The following is a 24,182-nucleotide window of genomic DNA, read 5'->3' on the forward strand; positions in this document are numbered from 1 at the left end:
TCTTATCAATGTACTCTTTCTTTCTTTCTTTTTATTAAGAAGTAACAAATGTAATGCTATTTTACATCTGCTCTCATTTCTCCTCTGACCCAGGTCATTTTTATTTATACCAGAACAGACTTCTTCCTCTACTGTGGCTTTCTGAGTATCTAGTAAAGTGTTCTTAAACAATTCCCAATTATCAGTCACATTTTTCTGATTAAATTCTTCTTCCCAGCTGATTTGGCTCATAATTGTTTTCAGCTTTGTGAAACTGGCCCTCTTAAAGCACCAAATATATATACTGTTTTACTGATCTGGACTTTATTCTGCTTGCAATTATAAACATGATCAAGTCCATCATTTTTTCCTAAGATAACGTTAATTTTTTAGGTCTGTGATCAGTTCCTCTTTATCTGTTAGGACATAGTCCAACACAGAATTCCCCTGTGTTGGCTGTAACACTTTTTGAATTAGGAAATTGTCACCTATAATATTTAGAAATTCCAAGTATGTTTTAGTACAGGGAGCATGAGACCTCCAGTACATGTCACTCAAATTCAAGTCCCCCATGATCACGCAGCTTTTTCCTCCTATACGTTGTAGATAGGCACGTAAGGTATGATTCCTGTTCCTGGTATGATTTAGTGGTTTGTAGCAGACACCAAGTAGTATCCCATCATGTGCTTATCTGTTAGGACACTGAGCCATAAGCATTCAAGATCATTTTCTTCTGAGTTGTTAGTGACTCGGAAATAGGTAATGACAAAGAGTGCCTGTAATGCGGTACTTGCAAGCGCCTCTTGTTCAGGTGTGTGTCTGCACCTCTTTCAGTCTGTGGTGACACCTTCTGACAGTTTCTCTGTTTGTTTCTAGTGACTGAGCCCTCCGATGAAGTCAGACACCGTGTATGGAACAACTCAAACAGACCTTCTGGGGTATTAGTCCAACAACGTCTAAGCGCTCCTGACGCTGCTAGGGGGGCATGCGGTAGCCCTGGGGACTCTTCACCCACTTTGGTCTGTTCTGGCCCCAGCTCTCCAGATGGGCCTCTTTAACAGTTCAGATCATCTTCTAGGGGTTTAATCGCTGTCCAATTGTAGGCCACTTCCCCGGTGGCTTATGGGGGAGACCTCAGCTCGCCCACTACTCCATGTCCCAGCCCAAGGACCCTAAGAATAGTAGCCACGCACCATCACGCCCCTTTAATGAAACTGCTTTCAGTTCCTTGGCCCCAGCCTTCACCAAAGCTTCAATCTTACCTTAGGGCTCCTGTATGTTCAGGCCCCAACGTAGTCCACCCCATCACACCGCCTCCCACTCTGCCCAATTGATCCTTCCTAAATAGGTTATAACCATTTATTTTAACATTCCAATTGTGTGAACCAACACACAAAGTTTCAGTAATACCAACTATATTGAATTTATGCTCATAAATGAGCAATTCCAATTTCTCCTGTTTCTCAGGCTTCTAGCATTGGTGTAGAGGAAAATCTTTTCACATCCTTCAGTTCCTTGATAGTTTTGTTCTAAGCATCTCAATTTTGTGCCGAGTGCTCATAACTTCCCTCTTTGTACTAGTTTAACCCCCTTCTGACTACTCTAGCCAACCTGTTTCTGGGGATATTTGTCTTCTCTTCCTCTGAGGTGGAGGTCATCTCCTCCCACAGAAGGTTGACCAAACTTCCACTTATTTAGCCAGCAAGTCACTTCCATAATCTTTGGTCTTTCTTTCCTTGTGGGACAAGAAGGATCTCAGAGAAGATTACTTGGACATTCTTCTTCAACAGGCTTCCAAGTTCCCTGAAGTCATCTATCTGTGAGATATCAGCACAAATGACACTGATTCATAGGATATAAACCATCACCAATGTATCCTTGCCTGTCAACTTCAGATGCCTATCCAAAGTGATGTTTCATGTCTTGGCTCTGGGAGGTCGCACACTGTCCTGATATCCCCATGTCCCTTGCAGAATGTTCTTTTGATTCTTCTGAGCATTGAATCTCCTACAAAGACAATGTCTTCCTTGGATGGTTGAAGAACTCGTTGCAGGCATGCCTAATTTTCTTACCGGTTGTGCCAAGCTATCGTCCACTTGTGTCCTATCTCGCTCCATTCCCTTGGACCTGCTCGATCTTGAGAGGTATTTTCCATAGTCCATGCTGAAGAACTAGTATCAATTTGAAACTTCTAGCTGTGTGGAATTCCTCCTGCTTTTCTTTTCTCTGGTGGCCATAGTCTGATCTGTCTCCACCCATACAGAATGCTGTTGGGTCCTCTTGCTTCTGATGGTTATCAACTCAGAAGCCTCCTTGCTGACATCCTCTCTCACTCATTTCTTTGTGGCCAGCTCCATTCTTCCTTGAACCAGGGTTACTGATGTTTCCAGAAACTGGATGTCTAGGAACTCTTCAGATTCTCTGATTGTTAGTAACATCTCAACTTGCCCCTCCAATCTGAGAATCATTTCTTCCAGCATAGCCACTAACTTGCACTTTATGCACAGGAAATCCCTTCTGGCTTCAGGACAGAAAGAGAACATGGCGCACGTACTGCAGGTCACCACCATGGTTCCACTGCTGGCCATCTTGATATCACACGTACCACTAAATGTGCAAGGAAAGCCTCTCACTCTCCCATTCCAAGCTCTTTCCAAAACTCTCCTGTTAGCTGCTTCTGTTTGGGGGCTCATGAGTTTGCCTAGCACGTGACATTTCATACCAAGTCTTCTCTGATTAGTTCAGCTTCATCAACCACCACCACCAGAGTGTGATTAGCCACTGAGGGCATGTCCATGCTGCAATCAGTCACTTGCAGCTGGCCCATGTCAGCTGACTGGCTTCCAGGGATTTGGCTGTGGGGCTGTTTAATTGCAGTGTAGACTTCCGGACTGAGGCTTGAGCCTGGGCTCTAGGACCCTGTGAGGCGGAAGGGTCCCAGAGCTCAGGCTGATGCAATTAAATAGCCCTGCAGCCCAAGCCCCAGAAGCCCCAGTCAGCTGGCATGGGCCAGCCATGGGTTTTTAACTGCAGTGTAGACCTACCCTGAGAGATTTTACACAGCTGGCCTGACCCAAGCTTCGAGGGCTAGAGCCATCTCAATCTTGCTATTTAAAAATCTCAATATTTTATTCTAGAAATATTATCTGGTTTCATTAGGTCAGTTTATTCAATCTTTTATTTCCAACCATTTCATCTTTAAACATCTTGAGTGATGCTTACACCAATGCTTGGTAATCACTGAACACTAATTGCTCACTTGCAGTAATCTCAGCAGCTTTCAGGTTTACATCAGTTTGACTGAGAAACAGCGAACGCAAAATTATAAATACTGAAAAGATTAGCTACCACTTTTATATAGAAGAATGTTATCTGATATCCTACCTTCCCAAATTTTGGAATTTCCGGTAAAGCAGAGCTTCCCAACAATTCACAAATCTACCAACTCTTTTCTTCAACATCCAATTACAGTTAATTTTACCCACTAGCCACAATTCTCTCATCTCCATGCATTGCCCTTCCAGTTTGAACTTCTACATTAGAAGAATCTGTTCAGCCTTCCCTTTAATTTAAAGTTGTAAATTATAATTCGAATACTCCTAAAATGTTATGTATAAAAATTTTTGAAATGTTATATTCATATAAACACTTCAGTGTGGTAAAGAAAAAATGAAAACTAAAAAGCACACAATTGAGTTTTTTTCCTTGAAAGTACGAAATAGCTGAGTTTTTCAGAACCCAATGTTTATAATGAAGTAAAGTTAAATGTTACAACAGTAGGGCATAAGGATACTGGAATTGAAGATGATCAGGTTGCATGGAGAAATAAAAGTTTAACCTGAAAAAAATGAGATCTGTAACTAATGTATTCTCTCTCTCCACTGTGACAGGGTCAGGCCAGATGGCTACAGGAGAGTGATAGAAGGCAGATATATTGGCCCCAGGTTAAGCAAGTCCCTTTTCCCTGGGAAAGGTAACAGGGAAGGTTCCAGAACAATCAGGAACTTTCTGGAAACAATTAAGGCAGACAGGCTGATTAGAACACCTGCAGCCAATCAAGAAGCTGCATGAATCAATTAAGGCAGGCTAATCAGGGCACCTGGGTTTAAAAAGGAGCTCACTTCAGTTTGTGGTGTGCGTGTGAGGAGCTGGGAGCAAGACGTGCAAGAAGCTGAGAGTGAGAAGCACAAGCATTATCAGACATCAGGAGGAAGGTACTGTGGTGAGAATAAAGAAGGTGTCGGGAGGAGGCCATGGGGAAGTAGCCCAGGGAGTTGTAGCTGTCATGCAGCTGTTACAGGAGCCACTGTAGACAGCTGCAATCCACAAGGCCCTGGGCTGGAACCTGGAGTAGTGGGCAGGCCCGGGTTCCCCCCATCCCTCCAACTCCCTACTTGATACCAGAGGAGTTGAACTGGACTGTGGGTTCCACTAGAGGGGAAGGTCTCTGGCCTGTTCCCCGATCCACTAGATGGATCAGCAGAAACTGCGGGGATTGTTCTTCTTCCTTTCCCCATGCTGGCCAGTGATGAGGCTAACTGAGTGAACGGCACATTTGAGCCATGAAAGTGGCCATACTGAGGGCTGCCATGAACCTCTGAGGCGAGAAAAATCCACCAATAAGCACAGGACCCACCAAGGCAGAGGAGAAACTTTGTCACACCACTTTTCTTGGATGTTGTGTCCCTCTGCCTGCTCTGTTAAGATTGATGCTTTCTGGTCCAGGAGCTGACTAATCCTCTGTATGCCTAAGTACATTTTGAGCATAACCACAACAAATACTACTACCACGGATAAAACTGGGTGCACTAAACCAATGAAGCACAGTGCTCTGTTCTACCATACAAGTCAGAGAGTAGCAATTTCCTAAAAATGCTTTAAGTTTTTGGATTGTTTGCAACTCAAAGTGAATACAACAGCTCAATTATCAAATCCACACACTGATCATTTTAGAGACTTTTTTGCAGATATATAATACCCTAGTCTAATGAAATTGCATCTGAAGGTTTAAAAGCATCTCAGGGACTACTTGACCATATTAATTACTGTACATCTGGGAAACTCAGTTCAGAGCAGAGAATTTCTTTGTTTCACATGCAACTTACCAAACTTGTAATACATGATTCCAACATTCAAAAATAGGGAAATATTAATCCAGAACATTTTCTAGTCTGCACAAATACTGATGATTCAGTTATTTTTTCCAGTTAGTTACACTGATTGCAATACAGTCAACAATTCATGTTTTCTACGACACGATAAAAATTCAGTTGACAACTACAAAACATCACTGAAATTGGTGAATGTTCTGCCAAATCTGTATCACAAATTGGCAGCATGCATCTTTGCAAGCCCTTTTCCGCTAAAGATGAATATGACAGGAGAATAATTCTGACAGAGGAGTACTATAAGTAATCAGAAGATTTGTATGCACTTTAGCTCTGAAGCTTAGTATTTACAGGTTAATGTCATGGCTGTAATGTGACAAGGCACAATAATTTTCACGTAAAGCAACCTTTGTTAAATGATTTTCCTGGTGAACAGCAAATTTAGGATCCAGATTGAGAAATTGTAGTGTTGTAAATAATAAGTGTTAAATATAAAAGTGCTGTGTAATTTGAGAAAGAGGTCCATATTCAACACCTCTTTTTTCAAGCAAAATTTGTTTCAACTTCCATGAACAAGAAATTCTAAATAGTTACCCATACATACTTCAGAAGAGACATTTAATTATGCTATATTCAGAAGTCATGTACTCCACTATTATTTTCCAAGCATGGCCTACCAAAACGAATGTTTATTCTTCTTGATTTAGCTATTGCTCTAATGAGAGATCTTATTTTCCAGACAATTACTCTTTTCACAAAAGCTCTATCTACATAGCTGGCCCATGCCAGCTGACGTGGGTTCGTGGGGCTCAGGCTAATGGGCTGTTCCACTGCTCGCCTGGAAGTCCACACAGTTCTTTGCTGTGTATATGTACCCAAAAGAGGTAACAGGGAAGAGGAAAATTCATTAAAATTGAGATGACTGCTGTTTGATCACTACTTTGACATGCATGTGGTATCGATGTCAAAACACTAAGTAATTTGTGTACTGAAAACAAACTATTTTGAAAATAAATTGCGCATGCTTAAAAAAACTACTATCTGTACAAAACCAGTTGGGGATGTTGCATGTATAAATTCTTAAATTAATATCATTCTCAGATGTTAATTAGAAAATTCAATCCACACCAATTTCTTTCAGCTCCTAGAGTTCATAGCAAAACTACTTGAAATAATTTCAATAATGGTGAAAGTAGCAACTTTGATTATTAAGCAGCATTACCATATGACAGAAGCAATTTTGTATCTCTATAAATACCTGTTCTTAAATGAGAAATGAAATACTACTTTTTTCAGTAAGGTTAAGAATATTGGAAAGAGTACAACCAAATGCCATGATTTTCCATCCCTAATCAGGAAAGATTTACTATGTTAAAGACAGAATTACAATATCTGTACTATAACCCCTATCATACTCAGTTATGGAATTAACCAACAAAAGCACTTTAAATATATATATGAAACCATCTGACTTTGAGGAGTGAAGGAAAAGAGTAGGAAAATCAGAATTTTAGAAAAAAAATTGTAGACCCCAATACTGCAAACACATACACTTGTGAATGGTCTCATGTTCAGTAGGACTGCTCGCATGCACAAAGTTAAACATGTAAGTGTTGGCAAGATTTGTAGCACGGATGTTACATCATCCGTAAGGCATAATGAAGTGATAGGACATCAAATATTACAGAGAAGTAATTAACAAAACTCTGGTCAATTCTACTGCTGCCATTCCAGAGGCTGGAACATAACATGGAGTCCTCAAACATTTTCGCATAAATCCCAGTAGCACCCTTTTTTTCAAATACTGTCAACAAAAGGGGCAAAGCTTTTCACCGCTGCCCGTGGACTTCAATGATAACACGTGCCATTCTCATCTTTCATACTTATTTCTGGCCGTAGGTTTCTGGTAATCATACACATGGCTTGTAAAATATACCTTAGTAAAGACTTTTCCATGGAGTGTGTACAAATATGGTATTTTATTAAAAAGCAATCTAGGTTATGCTTCATGTCTAGCACTTCTAATAGGAAAATCATTATAATATGACCTTAACATGAAAAGCGCTATACAAAAAGACAAGTTATAATATCATGGAATTACAGAAAAGGAATGGGCAAACAACAAACTACAAGTGAAAGGCTACGGTTTTCAACTGTCTTTCCTCCATTGGTATTATTTGGTATCCTGTTTTTAAAATTATTTTTAATTTAGTCCACACTGTACATTGTCTTTAGCAGAAGTAGTAAATAGGTGGACCATGGGTGAAATCCGGACCATCAGATGCTTTTGAACAGACCTTGAAATCTTTTCGTTTCTCATTATTAATTTATTATTTTCTCTGGAGTCTGGACCTTGACTATATCTTAACCAAGAAATTTGGACCTTGACAAAAAAATAACTGACTATCCCACCCCTTTAGGCTAAGAATTGTTTAAATTACAAATACTCTGCAAAATAGTTTATTCTGCAAAGTTAAAGCATTTTACCTATGCTCTCTCCAAATATGGCTTGAAACAGCCAAGATTTCTTCATAATTGTTGTAAACCAAACTGAAGTTAAAAAGAAGAAGACATTAAAACAAATATAGTGTATTAGCATAAACACGAACTGAGTGTATTAGAACATAAAGAAAGCCATACTGGGTCAGACCAAAGCTCCATCTAGCCCAGTATCAAATTTTCCAACAGTGGCCAATGCCAGGTGCCCCAGACAGAATGACCAGAACAGATGATCACGTGATCCACTCCCTCTTGCTCATTCCCAGCTTCCAGCAAACAGAGGCTAGAGGGACACCATTCCTGCCCATCCTGACCAATAGCCACTGATGGACCTATCCTCCATGCATTTATCTAGTTCTTTTTTGAACCCTGTTATAGTCTTGGCCTTCACAACATCCTCGGGAAAAGACTTCCATAGGTTGACTGGCATTGTGTGAAGAAATACTTCCTTTTGTTTGTTTTAAACCTGCTGCCTATTAATTTCATTTGGTGATCCCTAGTTCTTGTGTTATGAGGAACAAACAACAGTTCTTTATATACTTTATCCACACCAGTCATGACTTTATAGACCTCTATCATATCCCCTCCTTAGTCGTCTCTTTTCCAAGCTGAAAAATCCCAATCTCATTAATCTCTCCTCATACAGAAGCTGTTCCATAACCCCAATCATTTTTGTTGCTCTTTTTGAACCTTTTCCAATTATACCTTTACAAATATGTAGCCAGGCTGGCTGCCAGTGTCCTTTTGCCTCATCAATTACTTGAATTTAAGCATCCTCATACTAATCTACATAGTATAAAAAGCATAGATTTTTAGAACTAATTTTTTTATAACCCTGTGTATACTGATGACTAAAACATTGCAGCACTTATGTAGGAAAGTCAAATGAGTTATTAGAAGTCTCAAGAAATTTTCATAACCTTGGCAAAGAATTATCAGTTCATGACTTTATATTATATACAAACAGATCCCATATTTGGGTAAGCTAACAATATTACCCATGCAAATTGCATATGTATACATCCTCAACTAGGGAGAATTAGGAACAGCAAAATTGGAATAAATGTTAATATTCCAGTTTCTTTCATTTGAATTTACAGGAATACAGAAGGAGGGTTTATCACAAATTTTGTATGTATGCGACCATTACTTAGACAACAGAAAATAAATTCAGCAAGTAAAAAGATAAATTCAAGAAGCTTTAATGTGTAACAAATTTTACAAATATACACCATTCAAGGACATTACCTAGTACACAAAATAAAATAACTGAAATCTAACGAAGGGTTTTGTTTCATTTATTTTCCTCTACATTTTGAAGTGCACTCAGTTTTTTTCATATAAAGAAAACGGGTTTACTGTACATTATGAATCAATGACATATTGCTGGTACGGTACCAATGATGGTTACAAAAAAGACTTATTGCACAGTCTGTCTTAATATGTAATTGATACCAATACACTTAAATAATATGACCAGATGTCTATTCTATTCTGCTGTTGTGCAATATCTAAAGATTATTTTTCTTCAGTTGTATACCATTAGTTAATCAATTTTTTAAAAATTAGATTTATGCTGCCTGATAGGTCATTCACTGGATTTCACAATCAAAATGCTTAGCCTGAATATGTAACAGAAGTTAGTTTATGCAAATTCAATGACTTCACCACACTGAGCCACAGGGAGAATCACCTTTTGAACTTGAGACATTTCACGTTCAACAGCAAAACTGTGCAAATTGTCCAGAGAGCTAGTCACCTGTCCCCCTCCCCTTTATTCTGAGCAAGTACAGATGAAGCAACACTGGGATAACAAAGACAAACTATTACAACTGTACTGCTGGAAGTAAAACGGGACTCATGTTTAAAGTGACAACATCCAGTCTTTGTTCTTGCAGGATTTCAAGTTAATATTCCATAATAAATATGAAAACAAATTTAAATGTAAACAAATATTATTTATGTTCCATGCCTATGTCAATGGTTAACTTAAATTACTGTATAATTAAGAGAAACTATGGTTAACTAATCTCTTCACTTGTTTCAAGTTCTTAAAAGGCATGTACCTAACTCTCTACAGAATTAATGAGCTGCAGACATGTTAGAGAACTGTGTAATTAATTGTTAGTCAAATATGTATACTAAACCTTAGAGAACTGAATATTGCATATTTTATAGTTAAGGCTATGATATAGTCATGGGTATTTTTAGTAAAAGTCATGGACAGGTCACGAGTAATAAACAAAAATTCACAGCCCGTGATCGGTCCATGACTTATACCTGTGATTAAATCTTGCGGGGAGGAGGGGGCGGCTGCTGGGGGGGTGGGGGTGGGAGGGGGAACCAGGGGGCCCGCTGCCCAGGCCAGGGCCCGCTGCCCAGGGCCAGTGAAGCACTGCTGCTCTGGCCGGCCAGGAACTGCTACCTGGAGCCGCCAGAGCAGCGGCTGGTGTGGCTGTCCCTGGAGCCACTCCAGCAGCAGCTGGTGTGGCTGTCCCAGGGGGCCACCTGAGCAGCTGAACCCAGAGCCAGCTGCTTTGGCAGCCCTGGGGTCAGCCACACTGGCCCCTGCAGAAGTCACAGGTCACGGAAAGTCACGGAATCCGAGGTGAGTTTTTTTCTTGATGTCAATGGGAACTAGAACCGGGCCATCCAGAGCACATCATAATCTTATGCAATCAAATACAGATAATAGTATCAATTGTGAAGCTAAGTACTTTTACAGCAACACAACCTACTTTAAATTCTAAAGTGCTTATCATTCATAGATCTCAAAGCCCCCCAGGGCTAAGGGCTCATCAGGCTGACACCGTTAAGGCACATCAATTTCACAGCCAATGGTTAAGGATACAATTCTGTCACTGGCATCACAGATTCCAGGACTTTCTGGGACCTCTGAGACTTTTTCTGGGACTGGAGCAGCGGCCCCGGGTCCAGGTCACCCCCTGCTGCAGGATCAGCAGCAGGGCTAGAGCAGCTGCAGGCCCCAGCAGCCCTCTGGTTGCCCTAGGATATTTTTAGTAAAAGTCAGGGACAGGCCGCAGGCTTCCGTGAATTTTTGTTTATTGCTTGCGACCTGTCCCTTTTACTAAAAATACCCGTGACAGAACCTTAACCTTATCAGTGGTATGCAAGGGAATGATGTGGCCAGCATTACAACTGACCATCTTTGACTGTCCTAACCCAACGCATCATGGGAGGTTACTTACCTATAACTGGAGGTTCTGTGAGACACGTGATCCCTATTGTATTCCACTGGGGTTATGCGTATGTGCCCGGAGCCGGAGCTTTTCAAAGTACTAGTGTCTGTTGGTCCATCCATGAGCACTTGTATCACCTCGTGGTTTCGCCCAAGATGATACAGTGCAGGTGGCCCAACCACGACTTCAGTTCCTTCTCCACCACAGATCTGCAGCAGAGGAGGAGGGTGCGGTTGCAATACAGATAGGGACCACATATCTCAAAGAGCCTCCAGTTACAAGTAAGTAACCTCCCCTTCTTGTTCTTCGAGTGATGTTCCCTATTGTATTCCACTGAGTGTGATCATCAAGCAGTACCTAGCTAGGAGGAGGGTGTGAGAAAGATGGCGGAACTGCGGAACAGAAGATCGCTGTGCCGAATGAGGCATCTGTTGGGATATGTAAGTGTTAAGTAAAGACCTGGGTAACCACTAGCATGGTATTAGGGAGGAAGGCACCGTCTCCTCGCTTAATAGATAAAGTGCTATCCCTCTCCCTTCCCTTCTGCTTGTTAAGGATGGATAAGCGTTGCAGCTGCATAAGAAATGTGGATGTCTAAAGAATACCCTTTGTGTAAAGAAGTGTTATCTCCCCCGTCCCTTCCTTTCCCAGCTGTAAACAGGAGCGGGTATAATTATATTTAGTATATAGCTATTACTATTCATTATATGGGCGTTCATATTATCAAATAAGGGTTTTGGGGGTGTTGTAATAAATGTGGGCATTTACATATTAACAAATAAGAGAGCGTGATGTGATTAACTCAGTGCTTACTCAACAACTGGGTCGAGGGTAATAAAGCAGCCAATCTACTCAATACGCCTCTGGGTCCTCCTGCTCATTCTCTATCATCATCCATTGCAGAATCATGCACTAGAGCATAATGAGAAGAAAAGGTGCGCACCAAACTCTACATGCCTGTCTTACATATGTCTGCAAGGGGCACATTGTGGAGCACGGTGGTAGTTGATGCTTGTGCTTTCGTAAAACGGACCCATATCCCAGCTGGTGGAGACTGTCCTGATAGTTGATAGCAGAGCGTGATGCACCCTGAGACCCACTTCAAGGCATTCTTGGTGGAGAGGGCCTGCCCTTTAATTCCCTCGACTATGGCAATAAATAATCTAAGACTTCCAGAAGGGCTTCATCCGTTGAAAATAAAAGGCCAAGTCCCTAAGGACATTAAGGGAGTGAAGCAGTCATTCCTTATGTGAGGTGTGTGGTTTGGGGAAGAAGGCTGGCAAATGTATGGTTGGCTGAGATGAAAGCAGGAAACCACTTTTGATAAGGACAAAGTTTCTCTGCACTTGTATCTATCAAAGAGTGAAAGGGAGGTTTACCATCATGGCTCCCAGATGGCCAACCCTTTCTGAAGGGAGGATAGCAACCAGCAAAGTGACCTTCATGGAAAGAAGAAAAAGGAAGGAGGCGACCAGGGATTCATTAAAGGACTAGGTTGAGGTCCCACTGAAGAGCAATAGGCTGAATGGGCGGGTATTTACATACAAGGCCCTTCCAGAATTGGTCAGCCAAAGGGTGGGTAAAAACCAAATGTCCCTCCACCAGATGGTGGAAAGTGCTCATAGCCACCGCATGCACTCTGATGAAGCTGAGAACAAGTCCTGAGGCTTTCAGATAGAGGAAACAGTCTAAAAGCATCAGGATGGACACAGCTTCGGGGGCAAGACCTTTCCGTTTAGGCACGTTTCACTTCTGGGCCCGTTAGCTTGGTAGAATCGTTTTGTGAAGTCCTTCCAGCTACAGGAGAGTACATCTCGGACTGCTGACGAATATTCTCATGCTAGTGGAGGTGTCCGTCCAAGAACCCACAGATGTTTCACGCTTGATCAGGGTGTCTGAGTCTGCCATTGTGTTGCGTGAGCAGTTCTGGAAACGTTGGCAAGGGAGTGGAGGATGATTCGACATGCAGAGAACCAGAGGAAATCTGAACTGTCAAGGCCAGAATGGAGAGATCAGGATGGCCGTCACCCTCTCCCACTGGAGTTTGTGAAGGATGTGTGGCACGAATGGTAGGGGAGGGAAGGCATAGTTGATACCGTCTGACCAGTCGACAACCAGGGCCTTGCCCTGTGAATGGGCACCGAATTCTCCCCTTGAGCGGTACTGAATGCACTTGGCGTTAGTGCGTGATGCAAAGCGCTCCCTGACTGGAGTTCACCATTGACCAAAAATGCCCACAATTGCCGTATCATGCAGTTCGCCATTTCTGGTTGGTTGCAAAGTTCCTGCTGAGTGCTTTGGCAATCACGTTTTGGGTGCCTGGTAGGTAGGACACTGACAAGAGGATATAGTGTGCAATGCACCAGTTCCAGAGGTGCACTGCTTCCAAGCACAGTGCTGGGGATCTTGTGCCTCCTTGCTTATTTATGTAGTAAATTGTAGTGGTGTTGTCCAAGATGACGAGAATGGATGGACAGTAAAAATGCGTGGCATGACTTGCATACTGCCCAGACTTCCAGGAAGTTGATGTGCATCCTGGCTTCTCGAGCGACCCAAGTTCTCTGTGTCATGCAATCTCCCGTGTGGGCTCCCCAGCTGTTATGATGGTCTCTCTCAGTGAGGATGGGAGGAAGGGCATTCTGGAGCAGACTTGGAGTGGGTCTTTCCACCATCAGAGAGAGGAGATGACTTCTGGGGGGGATAGTGAGAACCGTGTCCAGGTGTCGGTGCATGGGCGAAATAGGCTCTTTGCAGCCACAGTTCTAGACAGCAGAAGCACAGGCAAGCAAAGACCATGACATACGTGCACACTGCCATGTGGCCAAGGAAGGAAAGGCAAGTTCTGGCGGAGACTGAGGAGCTGGATGTCACTGAAGCGATCAGATGCAGTAAGCTCTGGAACCTGTCTTTTAGCACATAAGCATGTGCAGAGGTCAAGTTGATGCGTGCTCCAATGAACTCCAGGAACTGTGTAGGGTGCAAAATCAATAGCTAGACATTCACACTCACCCCTAGGGAGAAAAGTAGTAGGAGTTGGGATGTTGATTCCCAAGCTTCCTTTCTGGATCATGCCACCAGCAGCCAGTCATCTAGGTAAGGGAAGACAAGGGACTCCTTGCTATTGGAGGTGAGCCGCTACCACAGAGAAAAAAAAACTTTTGTGAAGGCTCGTGGAGCAGCAGTAAGTATGAACAGGAGGACCCTGTATTGGACGTGTCAAAGACCAGTGAACAATCTGCGGATTGAGTGAATGTTGACATGGAAGTAGGCGTCTTGCATATTGACAGCCGTAAACCATGTCTTTTTCTAGCAAACTAATGATGGCTGCAAGCATCACCATGAGGAACTTCAGCCTGCAGGTGGAACTGTCTCCATCCACTTTCTTCTTGGGCAGCTAGATATATTTGGAATAGAACCACATGCCCTGAAAGGCTGTAGGGATTGCTTTTACTGCTTGCTGCAGGGAGTTCACCTCTAGGATAAGAGTACTGTCATGAGAGTGAGCCCTGAAACAAGATAAGGGCAAGGGATGTGGAGGAGGCAGTGTCAAACTAGATCATACAGCTGTGTCGAACATCATCCAGGACTCACTTGTCTGTTGTTATTGCGCTCCATGCTGGTAGAAAGATTTTGAGATGACCCCAAAAGGGGATGGTTGGCAAGAGTATTGGGTGCAAAGTAGTTGATGGCTCTCTAGATGCACTCAGAAATATTACTTATGTGAAAACTGGGTGTGCTGCATGGAGGACTGCATCAGCAGACCAGGTGAATGAGATCTGTGAACCTTCGGGTGCTTTTGTGGAGATTCTTAGGCACATTGGTGGTGGAACTGGAGAGTTCCACAGTGTTGTGTAGACAGTAAAATTTTCATTTTGGCATATATATGACTATGGATCACAAGGCGGCTCTAGAGTCTCAGTGAATCATCTATCTCCTGATTAAAGAGGTGCAATTCATCAAAAGGGAGGTCCTCAATTGTGTTCTGTACTTCTCCAGGGAAGCCTGGAGGAATGTTGCCAGAATTGTACAGCCATTCTAGCCAATACCAATGCACGCAAGATATCTAGCAGTTGGTGCTGACTCTCCTGCACCTTCTCCAATGGGATCTTAAAGAGCATTAGCAGCTCCTGAAATTGATGATAGTTGTCTGGGGGAGAGGAAGGCATCGACAACACATCTGGCGATGATGAGAGGAAACTCCTCCGGATCCATCAGTATGGTCAGAGCTGGGCTGATTGGCACATTAGGAGCCAGGGTTGGACTCACTGAATGACAGGGTGGTGAGACAGGATTCCTCATGGGTTGAGCAAGATGGTTCTGAAGGTGAATACTGGGGCCAGGCGCTCCAATAAGGTCAACTTGGTTGATCCTGCTGTTGCTGTAGCAGTGCCCATGGAACCAGTTACCAGTGGCTCCTGGGCTGAGGCAAAGGGGGATACTGCCATGGTGGTGTCAGAACCTTCCAATCCCTTTGGAAGAGAAGCAGCAGACCATGTGTAGTACCTGAATCCTCAGACTCAGAGGAACCAGAGTCCTGAAAGAATGGGGGTGCCAATGAACCAGGGTGTGTTGTAGCAGCATGACCAGAATGCAGCAGATCCAACATAGGAGAGGGGGCCTTTTTAGCAGGCAAATGGAATGGAACATGCGGAGACCTCATCCATTCTAGGACAAACAGATCATGAAGGCCAGGAGCACATCGGAGTCTCCCCAGCGTCAATGGCAGCTAAACCAGGGACAGAACCAGGGCCAGCAAGGGGACCTGCCTCAAGGCCAATGAATCATGCTGCATCAGCAGACCTGATGCAGGAGGGGTGCGTGCTTCAGGAACTGGGACCGGCAGATCCAGTGAACGATGTGTTTTCTTGTCGCTCTTGTGGGCCTTGAAATGTGGCGCTCCTCTGTGGCCAGAATTTGTGGATCGTGTAGCGTCTTTCTGGGATCTGGAGGAAGACTTACTGCCATGTTTATGTGCATGCTTCCGTGTTTCATAGCTAGGCCCCAGTGTGGGGTCCATAGAGCTGGTACCAGCGGAACCAGATTGGGACTCCAAGGTAGGAGGTATACTCCTGGACTACCCAGGATGATATACACGGAGGGAGCGGGGGAGGTTCCCTGGCCAGGATCCAACTGCCGGCCCAGAGTGACCTCCATGATGAACTTCTTAAGGCATAGGGCCTTGCCTTCCCAGGTGCAGGCAGGGATGGAGAGGCAGATACTGCACCTGGACGCAACAGGGGCTTCTCCAAAGCAGTACAGACAGCATTGGAGCTCCTCACTGAGTGAAAACGAGTGAGGGCAGGAAGTGCAGACCTTGAATCCTGGTGTCTTTGGCATAATCCTGTACTCCAGGTATGGGTGCTTAGGGGACAGGGGGTTGGTTTGGCAGGAAATCGCCAAAGCAGCATCCCAAAGTCCTTAATCGTATAAAAATTACTACGAACACTAAACTACCAAAAAAAAAAATCAGTAAAATCCTAACTACGTACAAGAATAAAAACAAAGTTTTTCTGGAAAGTCCATCACCAAGGACAAGAGAAAAGCAGAAGCTCCGACTCAAGCCATGCAGTGGTGAGAAGGAATTGAAGACATGATCAGACCACCCCGCCCTTTATCACCTCAGGCGAAAGCACAAATGTGATACAAAGGCACACGCACCAATGCACACTACTACTTCAAAAAGCTCCAGCTCTGGGCTCATGTGCACAACCCTCAATGGAATACAATAGGGACCATCACTCGAAGAAAAAGGTACCATTTTGCACATGTGTGAACTGGATGTGGCCTTTCAGTGTGAAATCAAGCAATACTCAAACCCACTACCTTCACTGTAGTTGAGCATCTTAACCACTAGCAATTGCAACTTGCACTATGGAACTGCAAAGTATTACTATAGCATATGCTTGGTCATGAAGGTTTATTTAGGGGTTTTTATTATATCCCCAACATTTAACAGCTTATACATTTCTAAAATAAATCCTTTATGGCTGATATTTTCCATGCTTACTCTCACTCCAAAAGTGAGTGTTTTCCTCTTCTTTTTAATGTTTGTGTAAATTCTTTTAAGTCATTTTGAGGGTGAATAAGTTATTCTTACACTGAGAAGAGTGAGGGGTTTTTTGCCCACAACTCTAAATGATTTACTATTCTGACTACAGTAGAACAAAAATTGCCAGGTGTTTCCTAAATATAAGTTTCATAATTTTTAAGCTGCTCCAAGGTTTAATGACGCTCTGTTAAAAAATCTCCATCTCAGTTGTAATCTGAATTTGTCTATCTTCACTTCAATTTCCAGCCACTGGGTTTTAAACCTTCATCTGAAAAAGAGCCCTTTATTAAATCAGATGTCTCCTCCCCACATAAGTATTTATAGACCATCATCAAGTCACCTCTTAACATTCTGTATGTGAAAATAAATAGATTAAGAATATGTCTATTCTACAAGTGCTATATTGGCATGGCTTTAGAATAGACACTTGCTACAGTGAAAGAAAGGGTTTCCCCATCATTGTAGTAAAATCCTTCCCTCGAAAGGCAGTAGTTAAATTGACAGATTAATTCTTCTATCAACCTAACAGGGTCTAGATTCTATACTAGGGTCTAAACAGGGAATTTTTCACATCCCTGAGCAACGTTGCTAGGTTGACCTAAATTTTAGGTCTGTAGACCAGGCCTCAGTTTCAGTAATCTTACTGTAATCCAGGCCTCAAATAATTCTTGTAGCTCTTTTCTGGACTCATTACAAATTGTCAACATCTTTTTTGAAATATGAACACCAGATCGGGACATAATATCCTAGTAATGGTCTCACTAATGCTGTATACATAGACATAAAAAAGGTGTTATTACCAATTTGATATTCTGCTACTTATAAGGGAATTGCATTTATTTTCTTAGCCACCACACTGGGACCTCAAATTCGGCTGGGTTACCAGCCATGAAACCTAAGTCCTTTTCTTAGTCACTTCTTTCCAAAATACAAGGTGCAAGCCCCACCCATAAACAGCCCAGAATCTAAGATGAGAAAGAACATATGAAGAGGGTGCGGTAGCAAAGCTGTGGGGGGAAAACAGAGAAAATCACTTTTTAAAATAAAGCATCCGTGATTCCCCCTGGCATCCCAGAGAGCCAGTATTAGTAGCATACATGGGGGAGAAAAGTGAAGGCAAGAATACCGGCCTTACAATCTAGCCCAGGGAAAGCACTTTGTGCATAAAGGAACAGCATAAGAGAATGTGAAGACATTTCCATGAGCAGTGGACATACCTGTGGCTGAGGCTATGTCACTGGAAGAGAAGAGGGTAACATGATAAGAAGCAGAGTTGGTAAGTAAGGAGAAGATGAGTTGTGAAGAGCCTTGCAGGCAAGGACAAGAAACCTCAGCTTGATATGGTGGGAAACAGGAAACCACAGGGAGGGATTTAAGGGGTAAGGACTGGCACCACAACAGGCAAGAAAGATGAATTTCACAGCCACGGTTGTAAACAATGGAGGTGATACCAAGGAGACCAAGGAATAGGAGATTGTAGTAACCATGATACAAGATGATCAGACAAGAAGTTCCAGTGGTATGGACAGAAAGAAATGGTCAGCTATTATAAATGCTACTGGTAAAAATTGGCAAGATTTGTACATGGCTTGGATCCGGGGTAGGAATAAATCAAGGATGTATCAAGGTTACAGAGCTGAAAGAAAAGGTGTATGGTTGTGACTTCAATAGTGACATCAGGAGGATGGGAAAAGAGATAGGAAAGATAAGGTAAGAAGAAAGGTATTAAAAATGAATATTAACAGTCACTCATAATAAGAATTTCATTAAATGGCAGCACTTTTAAAACTAATAAAAGGAACTACTTTTTAAAAAAACATCTGAAACGCACTGCCACAATATTAGTGAGACCAAGAGATCAGAATTTAAATAAAAGGATTAGACACTTGTATGGACTATGAGAATATCTACTATTACAATAGTTATATATTTTTTCAAATGGGGATTTAAAATCCGATGCTTTGGGGCATAAGCCAATCATTAACTGGCAGAGTTACGAAGAAACTTCCACAAAGGTCAGGTTATTCCCTTTCCAGGGGTTTGAAAGTCTATGAAATTATGGAAGAAGTTTTAATTCAGTTAAGCAATCTCTATTCATTCCAGATTAATGTTCAGTGAAAATTTGCAGATGACACAAAAACTGGGGGAGTGTTAAATAATGAAGAGGACAGGTCACTGATCTACATCACTTGGTGAACTAAGCACAAAAACAATACGCATTTTAATATGGCTCATTGTAAATGTATGTATTTGGGAACAAAGAATGCAGGCCATACTTACAGGAGGGAGCCTCTATCCTGGGAAGCAGTGTCACGCTGAAAAAGACTTTAGGTTTGTGGCAGATAATCAGCTGAACATGAGTTTTTTTCTCCTGTTGATAATAGCTCATCTTAACTAATTAGCCTCTCAGTTTGTATGGCAATTTCCACCTTCTCTGTATGTATGTGTATATATATATAAAAGAACAGGAGTACTTGTGGCACCTTAGAGACTAACAGATTTATTAGAGCATAAGTTTTCGTGGGCTAGAGCCCACTTCATCGGATGTATAGAATGGAACATATAGTAAGAAGAGAGAGAGAGATATATATATATATCTCTCTTCTTACTATATGTTCCATTCTATACATCCGATGAAGTGGGCTCTAGCCCACGAAAACTTATGCTCTAATAAATCTGTTAGTCTCTAAGGTGCCACAAGTACTCCTGTTCTTTTTGAGCCCCCGGTGTGATGTTGTGGCCAAAAGAGCTAAAGTGATCCTAGGATACATAAATGGCAAACTTGAGAAGGAGTAGGGAGGTTATTTTATCTCTGTATTTGGCACTGGTGGGACCACTGCTGGAGTACTGTGTCCACTTTTGGTGCCCACAATTCAAGAAGGATGTTGATAAATTGGAGAACGTTCACAGAAGAGCCATGAGAACCATTAAAGGCTAAGAAAACATTCCTTATAGTGATACAATGAAAAAGCTCCATTTATTTAGCTTAACAAAGAGACGGTTAAGGGGTCATTTGATCACAAGCTATAAGTATCTACATGGGGAACAACTACATTCTATATCCAAGTAGGAGGAAGGACAGAGCTAGGATTCTTACCAGGATGTTATCTTTGGACCTTGTTTGGGAACTCCCTATTTCACATAAGCCTCTGGCTAGTAGGTGTTTTATAAATATGCATGTTCAACCACCATTCTCTATGTGCTAGAAGAAAGAACACGTAAGCCTGTCTTTTCCCTTCAGATGCTCCCAGCTGACGTATTCACAACTCTAACACCAGAGTCCTAATGTGTGGGCGGGATGGTCTCACTAATCTACCTCTCGTCCATCATCCACATTTGAAATTCTCTCCCCATCATGATTACTCTAGCACTTTCCTCAAGCAGCAACAGAATTCTGCTGCCCACAAGAGTCTAAATGGCAAAGCTGAAACTAACCAATCTTGTAAATTTCACTATATTGGGAGTAGCAACAAAACTGTCAATAAGAGAAACAAGTTTTTATATCTTGGTATTGATATCAATTTCATTTGTACAGTATATCTATTTGGGGAAAAGTATCAGTGTGCTATTTTAAAAATCACCAGGTGACCAATGTGAATCAAGTTTATTAATACGGTACAGGAAAAAGGTTCTCTGAGATACCAGTCTCCAAAGAGCGGTCCTGTACATCCATGTTACATTCACCTTATGCAGAAGGTGTGCTCCCCAAGTCACATCCCTAAAGCCATCTTTTTAAACCCTACTTATTCACCTGCTAAAGGTACTATATAAGTCACCTGAAACAGGATTTAATTAATTAGCTTTTACCTTGTTTGTTTCTGGTACCATGGTGTACCCTTTATCTTTTCTTCTGAAACCATGTATTCCAGGTCATGATGCACCCTTATCTTTGTTCTGAGCAAATGCATTCCAGGTACTAAGCACCTCCTAGGTTCCTATGGGTAATTCCTGTTACCATGAAGAAATAATCACATGTCCTATACTTACAGTTTTCCTAGCTACTCCAGCCAAGGTTTACTTCAGCATAAATTATAAGGACAGCATTATAACAAAAGTACAAGCCAATCTGAGCCACATAACTGCTATACTACCTCTTAATGTTTAAATGCCAAACACATATATCGTGAATAGTATTATCAGCATAATATACAGGTATGCTAGCTAGGATATATCAGTCAACAAGCCCAAACAGAATAAATCAAAATAGAACATGGTATGATTTTTTTTTCCAGCATCACTTAATTTTGTGTGAATGACTGCTGAAGTCCTGAATTATGATATGATGCTCTCTTCAGACCTTTTTTTTTTTTTTTTTTTTGTTTATAACAATAATGCTCAAGAAGCCACTACCCAATCTTTTCTGAATAAGTACTTAGTATGAAGTACTATAAAGGCATACCCCATTTTGTGAAACCAGGGCTTTGGAGCTGTGCTCCGGCTCCGCTTCAGCTCCAGGCAAAAACCTGCAGCTCCACTGCTCTGGAGCTGCTCCGCGCTTAAGCTCCGGGCTCCGCTCCAAAGCCCTGTGTGAAACCTTAAAAATTTAGCTCAAATTAGCTTAAAAAGTTCTACCCACTAAGTTTGCCAATTTACCACAATATTACTATTTGAACATTTTATGTCAATTAGAGTTCATACCCATTTTGTACTTATTCAGCCTCTCACAATAATCAGGCTTTTTAGAAGTTTGTTTTACAATCATGCTAAATTTCAGATATAGTCCCTGATATTATATGCTGAGGAAAATGAAACAATTTTGACCACACTGTCATCCTAATATCTATCTAAATACACTGAATTTTTTAAACTTCCAAAAGATGACTTTCCTTAAACTTACTGTCTTATCCTCCTGTTTCTGCAGCCATATTACCGTCACAGTTAAATGTTTCTTCCATTTTGAACACTACTAGTTTGAGAGTAATTCTTTGCACTTAACACAAGTACCACTGTGACCAGTAATCTCTCTCAAACGAGAAATTTTTTTTATAACCACCATTTCTCATTTTCAGTATTACTACTTTGTTAAATACACTTTTTCCCTTTTTCTAGATGCTTCTACTTTTGCAGAGTTTAAGACCAACTTGTTCTTATGTCAAGAAATGACTATCCACTCAGCACTCCATTTGAATAATGCATCAGAATATATGTATGGCTCTGACACATGCTGCAGTAGTACCACCATTAAATACCATATTTTATAGAATTAGAACAACACTGAGTGGTGACATATTAAGTCAAAATGATGTAGGTGGCCTACTTTAAGAGATCAAATTTACTTTTACATAAATCCAAATTTTGACACTTCATGGCTAAAGTGGGAGTGTGTGTGTGTGGGGGGGGGGGGGGTATTAGTCCTCTGGAAGTATCAAGAATTTTTAAAATTATCTTACTTGTGAGACAGTTTTCAGGGAACCAGAAATTTGAGAATTCTCAGTAACTGAACACCAAGTAAATAAAGGTAGTCACTAAACCTACCTTGTTCTTTATAAGCATGAAGATACCTAGGGCAGTTTGTATGATCTACTGATAATTAACAAGCTGCAACCTAAAGATGCAACACCTCACAAAACACCTTTTTCAACAACAAAAAACAGATTCAGGCTTCAACTAAACAGCCCTGTCTGCTGGCATCTTCAGAAGGTTCACTATGGAGTGAGAACAAGAAGCTTGACCCGAGGCCAAGCATAATTGTGGGGAGATTTTTCTGGGTGCTGCACCTGGCAAATATGAAGCCTGTCACTGCCGGAAGGAGAAGGTGGGGCCGTTTCCCTGGTTTCTGTTTGAACAATAAAACAGGCACCTACGGGGGGAGGGATCGGGATCTGCTCATCGTCCTCTTCCCGGGGCCGGCCAAGTGCCCTGCAATACCAGGCCCCTCATTGTCCTGGGCACACGGGACTCGCCCGCCCATCCGGGCCCGTCACCAGAGCCGCAGGAGCGAGCTGCCCAGGGTGGCCCCGTAGGGCCATGCCCGAACCAGAGTTCAGGGACACAGGAAGAGTCAGCGCCGCCGGCTAACGCTGCCACTGCCCAGCCCCCACCTTCCCGCTGCGCTGCCCTCCCGGACCCGCGGGCAGTGGGCGCCCCCAGCGGAGGCCGAGTGCGGGGCCGGGCCGGGCCGCCCCGGTTACCACCAGGGAGCCTGTCTCCCAGAGCGGCCCCGCCCTGCCTCTCACAGCCCCGGGGGTGGGCAGCCGCCTGCTCCGCTCACCCTAGGGCCCAGCGCCATCCCCGGCCCGGCCCGGCCCCTCCCTCACCAGGTGTCGCCCTTGCGCAGGGCGGTTTTGAGCAGCGCCGCTACGTCCGAGCGCTGGGTCTCCAGATCCGCCGCGCCTCCCTCCGCCATCTTCTTCCCCCGGCGGCAGCGGCGGCGGTGGCGGCAGCAGGGGCAGGAGCGGGCCGCGCTGCATGCTGGGAGTGACGCCAACCGGGAAGACGCCCTCCGCTCGCCATCACAACTCGAAAGCGGAGAAAGAGGGGAAACCGCCCGCCAGCTGGCGGCGCGGGAGCCGCTGCTGCCCCCTAGCGGGCGGGAGGACTCTCCGCTCCGCGTATGCCTTTGGGGGCGCTTGCCGCTGGCCCCACCTCGGAGACTCCCGCACCGCCTCGGCCTGGCGCTGCCCGCTGCCCCGCGGGGCTCGCAACCTGCTGCCGCCCAGAGCCCCGCCCCTGTGTGGGGGCCCGTCCCTGGGGCGCAGGGGGGCCGGGCGAGGCACCCAGCGAGTCCCTGGGCTGGAGAAGGCAGGCGGGCAGCGCGCTGTGGCTGCAAAACCAAGCCCCTACCCAGCCCTCGGCAAGCCCAAAGGGAGAACAGCTCTAAAGGGCGGGGAGGGGAAAGCTGGCTGCCGCCCTAAAGCATACACGGCTACCCGGGGGATAAAGCCACCAGGCATTGTAACAACCCAGGTGGGTGAGGCAGTATCTTTTATTGGACCCACTTCTGTTGGCCACAGAGACCAGCTGTCAGGCTACACAGAGCTCTTCTTCGGCTCCGGGAAGGGTACTCCAAGTGTCACATCTAAGGTCTGAACACCTTTCCCAGGCCTCTGTGGCTTGAAAGCTTGGCAAAAGTGGGTCCAATAAAAGATATTACCTCACCCACCTTGTCTCTCTAATAGTCTGGGGCTTAGATGGCTACAACAACACTGTGTACAACAAAGGAATTTTAAAGTCGGAAGAGATTTTCAATGGGACTTGACATAGTCGTGCTTGGGAGACGTGTTGAAACTGGTAGCTGTTTGCCTGCTTGGTGTGCACATCAGAGTGTCTCCAAAGCATGGGCGGCAGGTATCATAGGCCATGGGAGGCTGTGCCTCCCCAAACAGCCTGGGTGGCCCCACCCACATT

General features: G+C 43.4%; 1 protein-coding gene across 2 annotated transcripts in view; it reads right to left on the minus strand.

Annotated features, from left to right (window-relative positions):
* The window catches only part of USP15 (ubiquitin specific peptidase 15), a 132,996-nt gene extending 109,700 nt beyond the window's left edge, over nt 1-23,296 (minus strand). The window contains exon 1 of one of the 2 annotated variants that reach the window (XM_037887602.2): nt 23,093-23,296. In XM_037887602.2, coding sequence (XP_037743530.1) covers nt 23,093-23,181 — 89 coding nt within the window. In that variant the 5' untranslated portion in view covers nt 23,182-23,296. The remainder of the gene's footprint in view (nt 1-23,092) is intronic. The other variant, XM_037887609.2, reaches the window with a different exon arrangement.
* Between the last annotated feature and the right edge of the window lie 886 nt (nt 23,297-24,182).

The sequence above is a fragment of the Chelonia mydas genome, chromosome 1, assembly GCF_015237465.2.
Source record: "Chelonia mydas isolate rCheMyd1 chromosome 1, rCheMyd1.pri.v2, whole genome shotgun sequence".
Classification (NCBI taxonomy): domain Eukaryota; kingdom Metazoa; phylum Chordata; order Testudines; family Cheloniidae; genus Chelonia; species Chelonia mydas.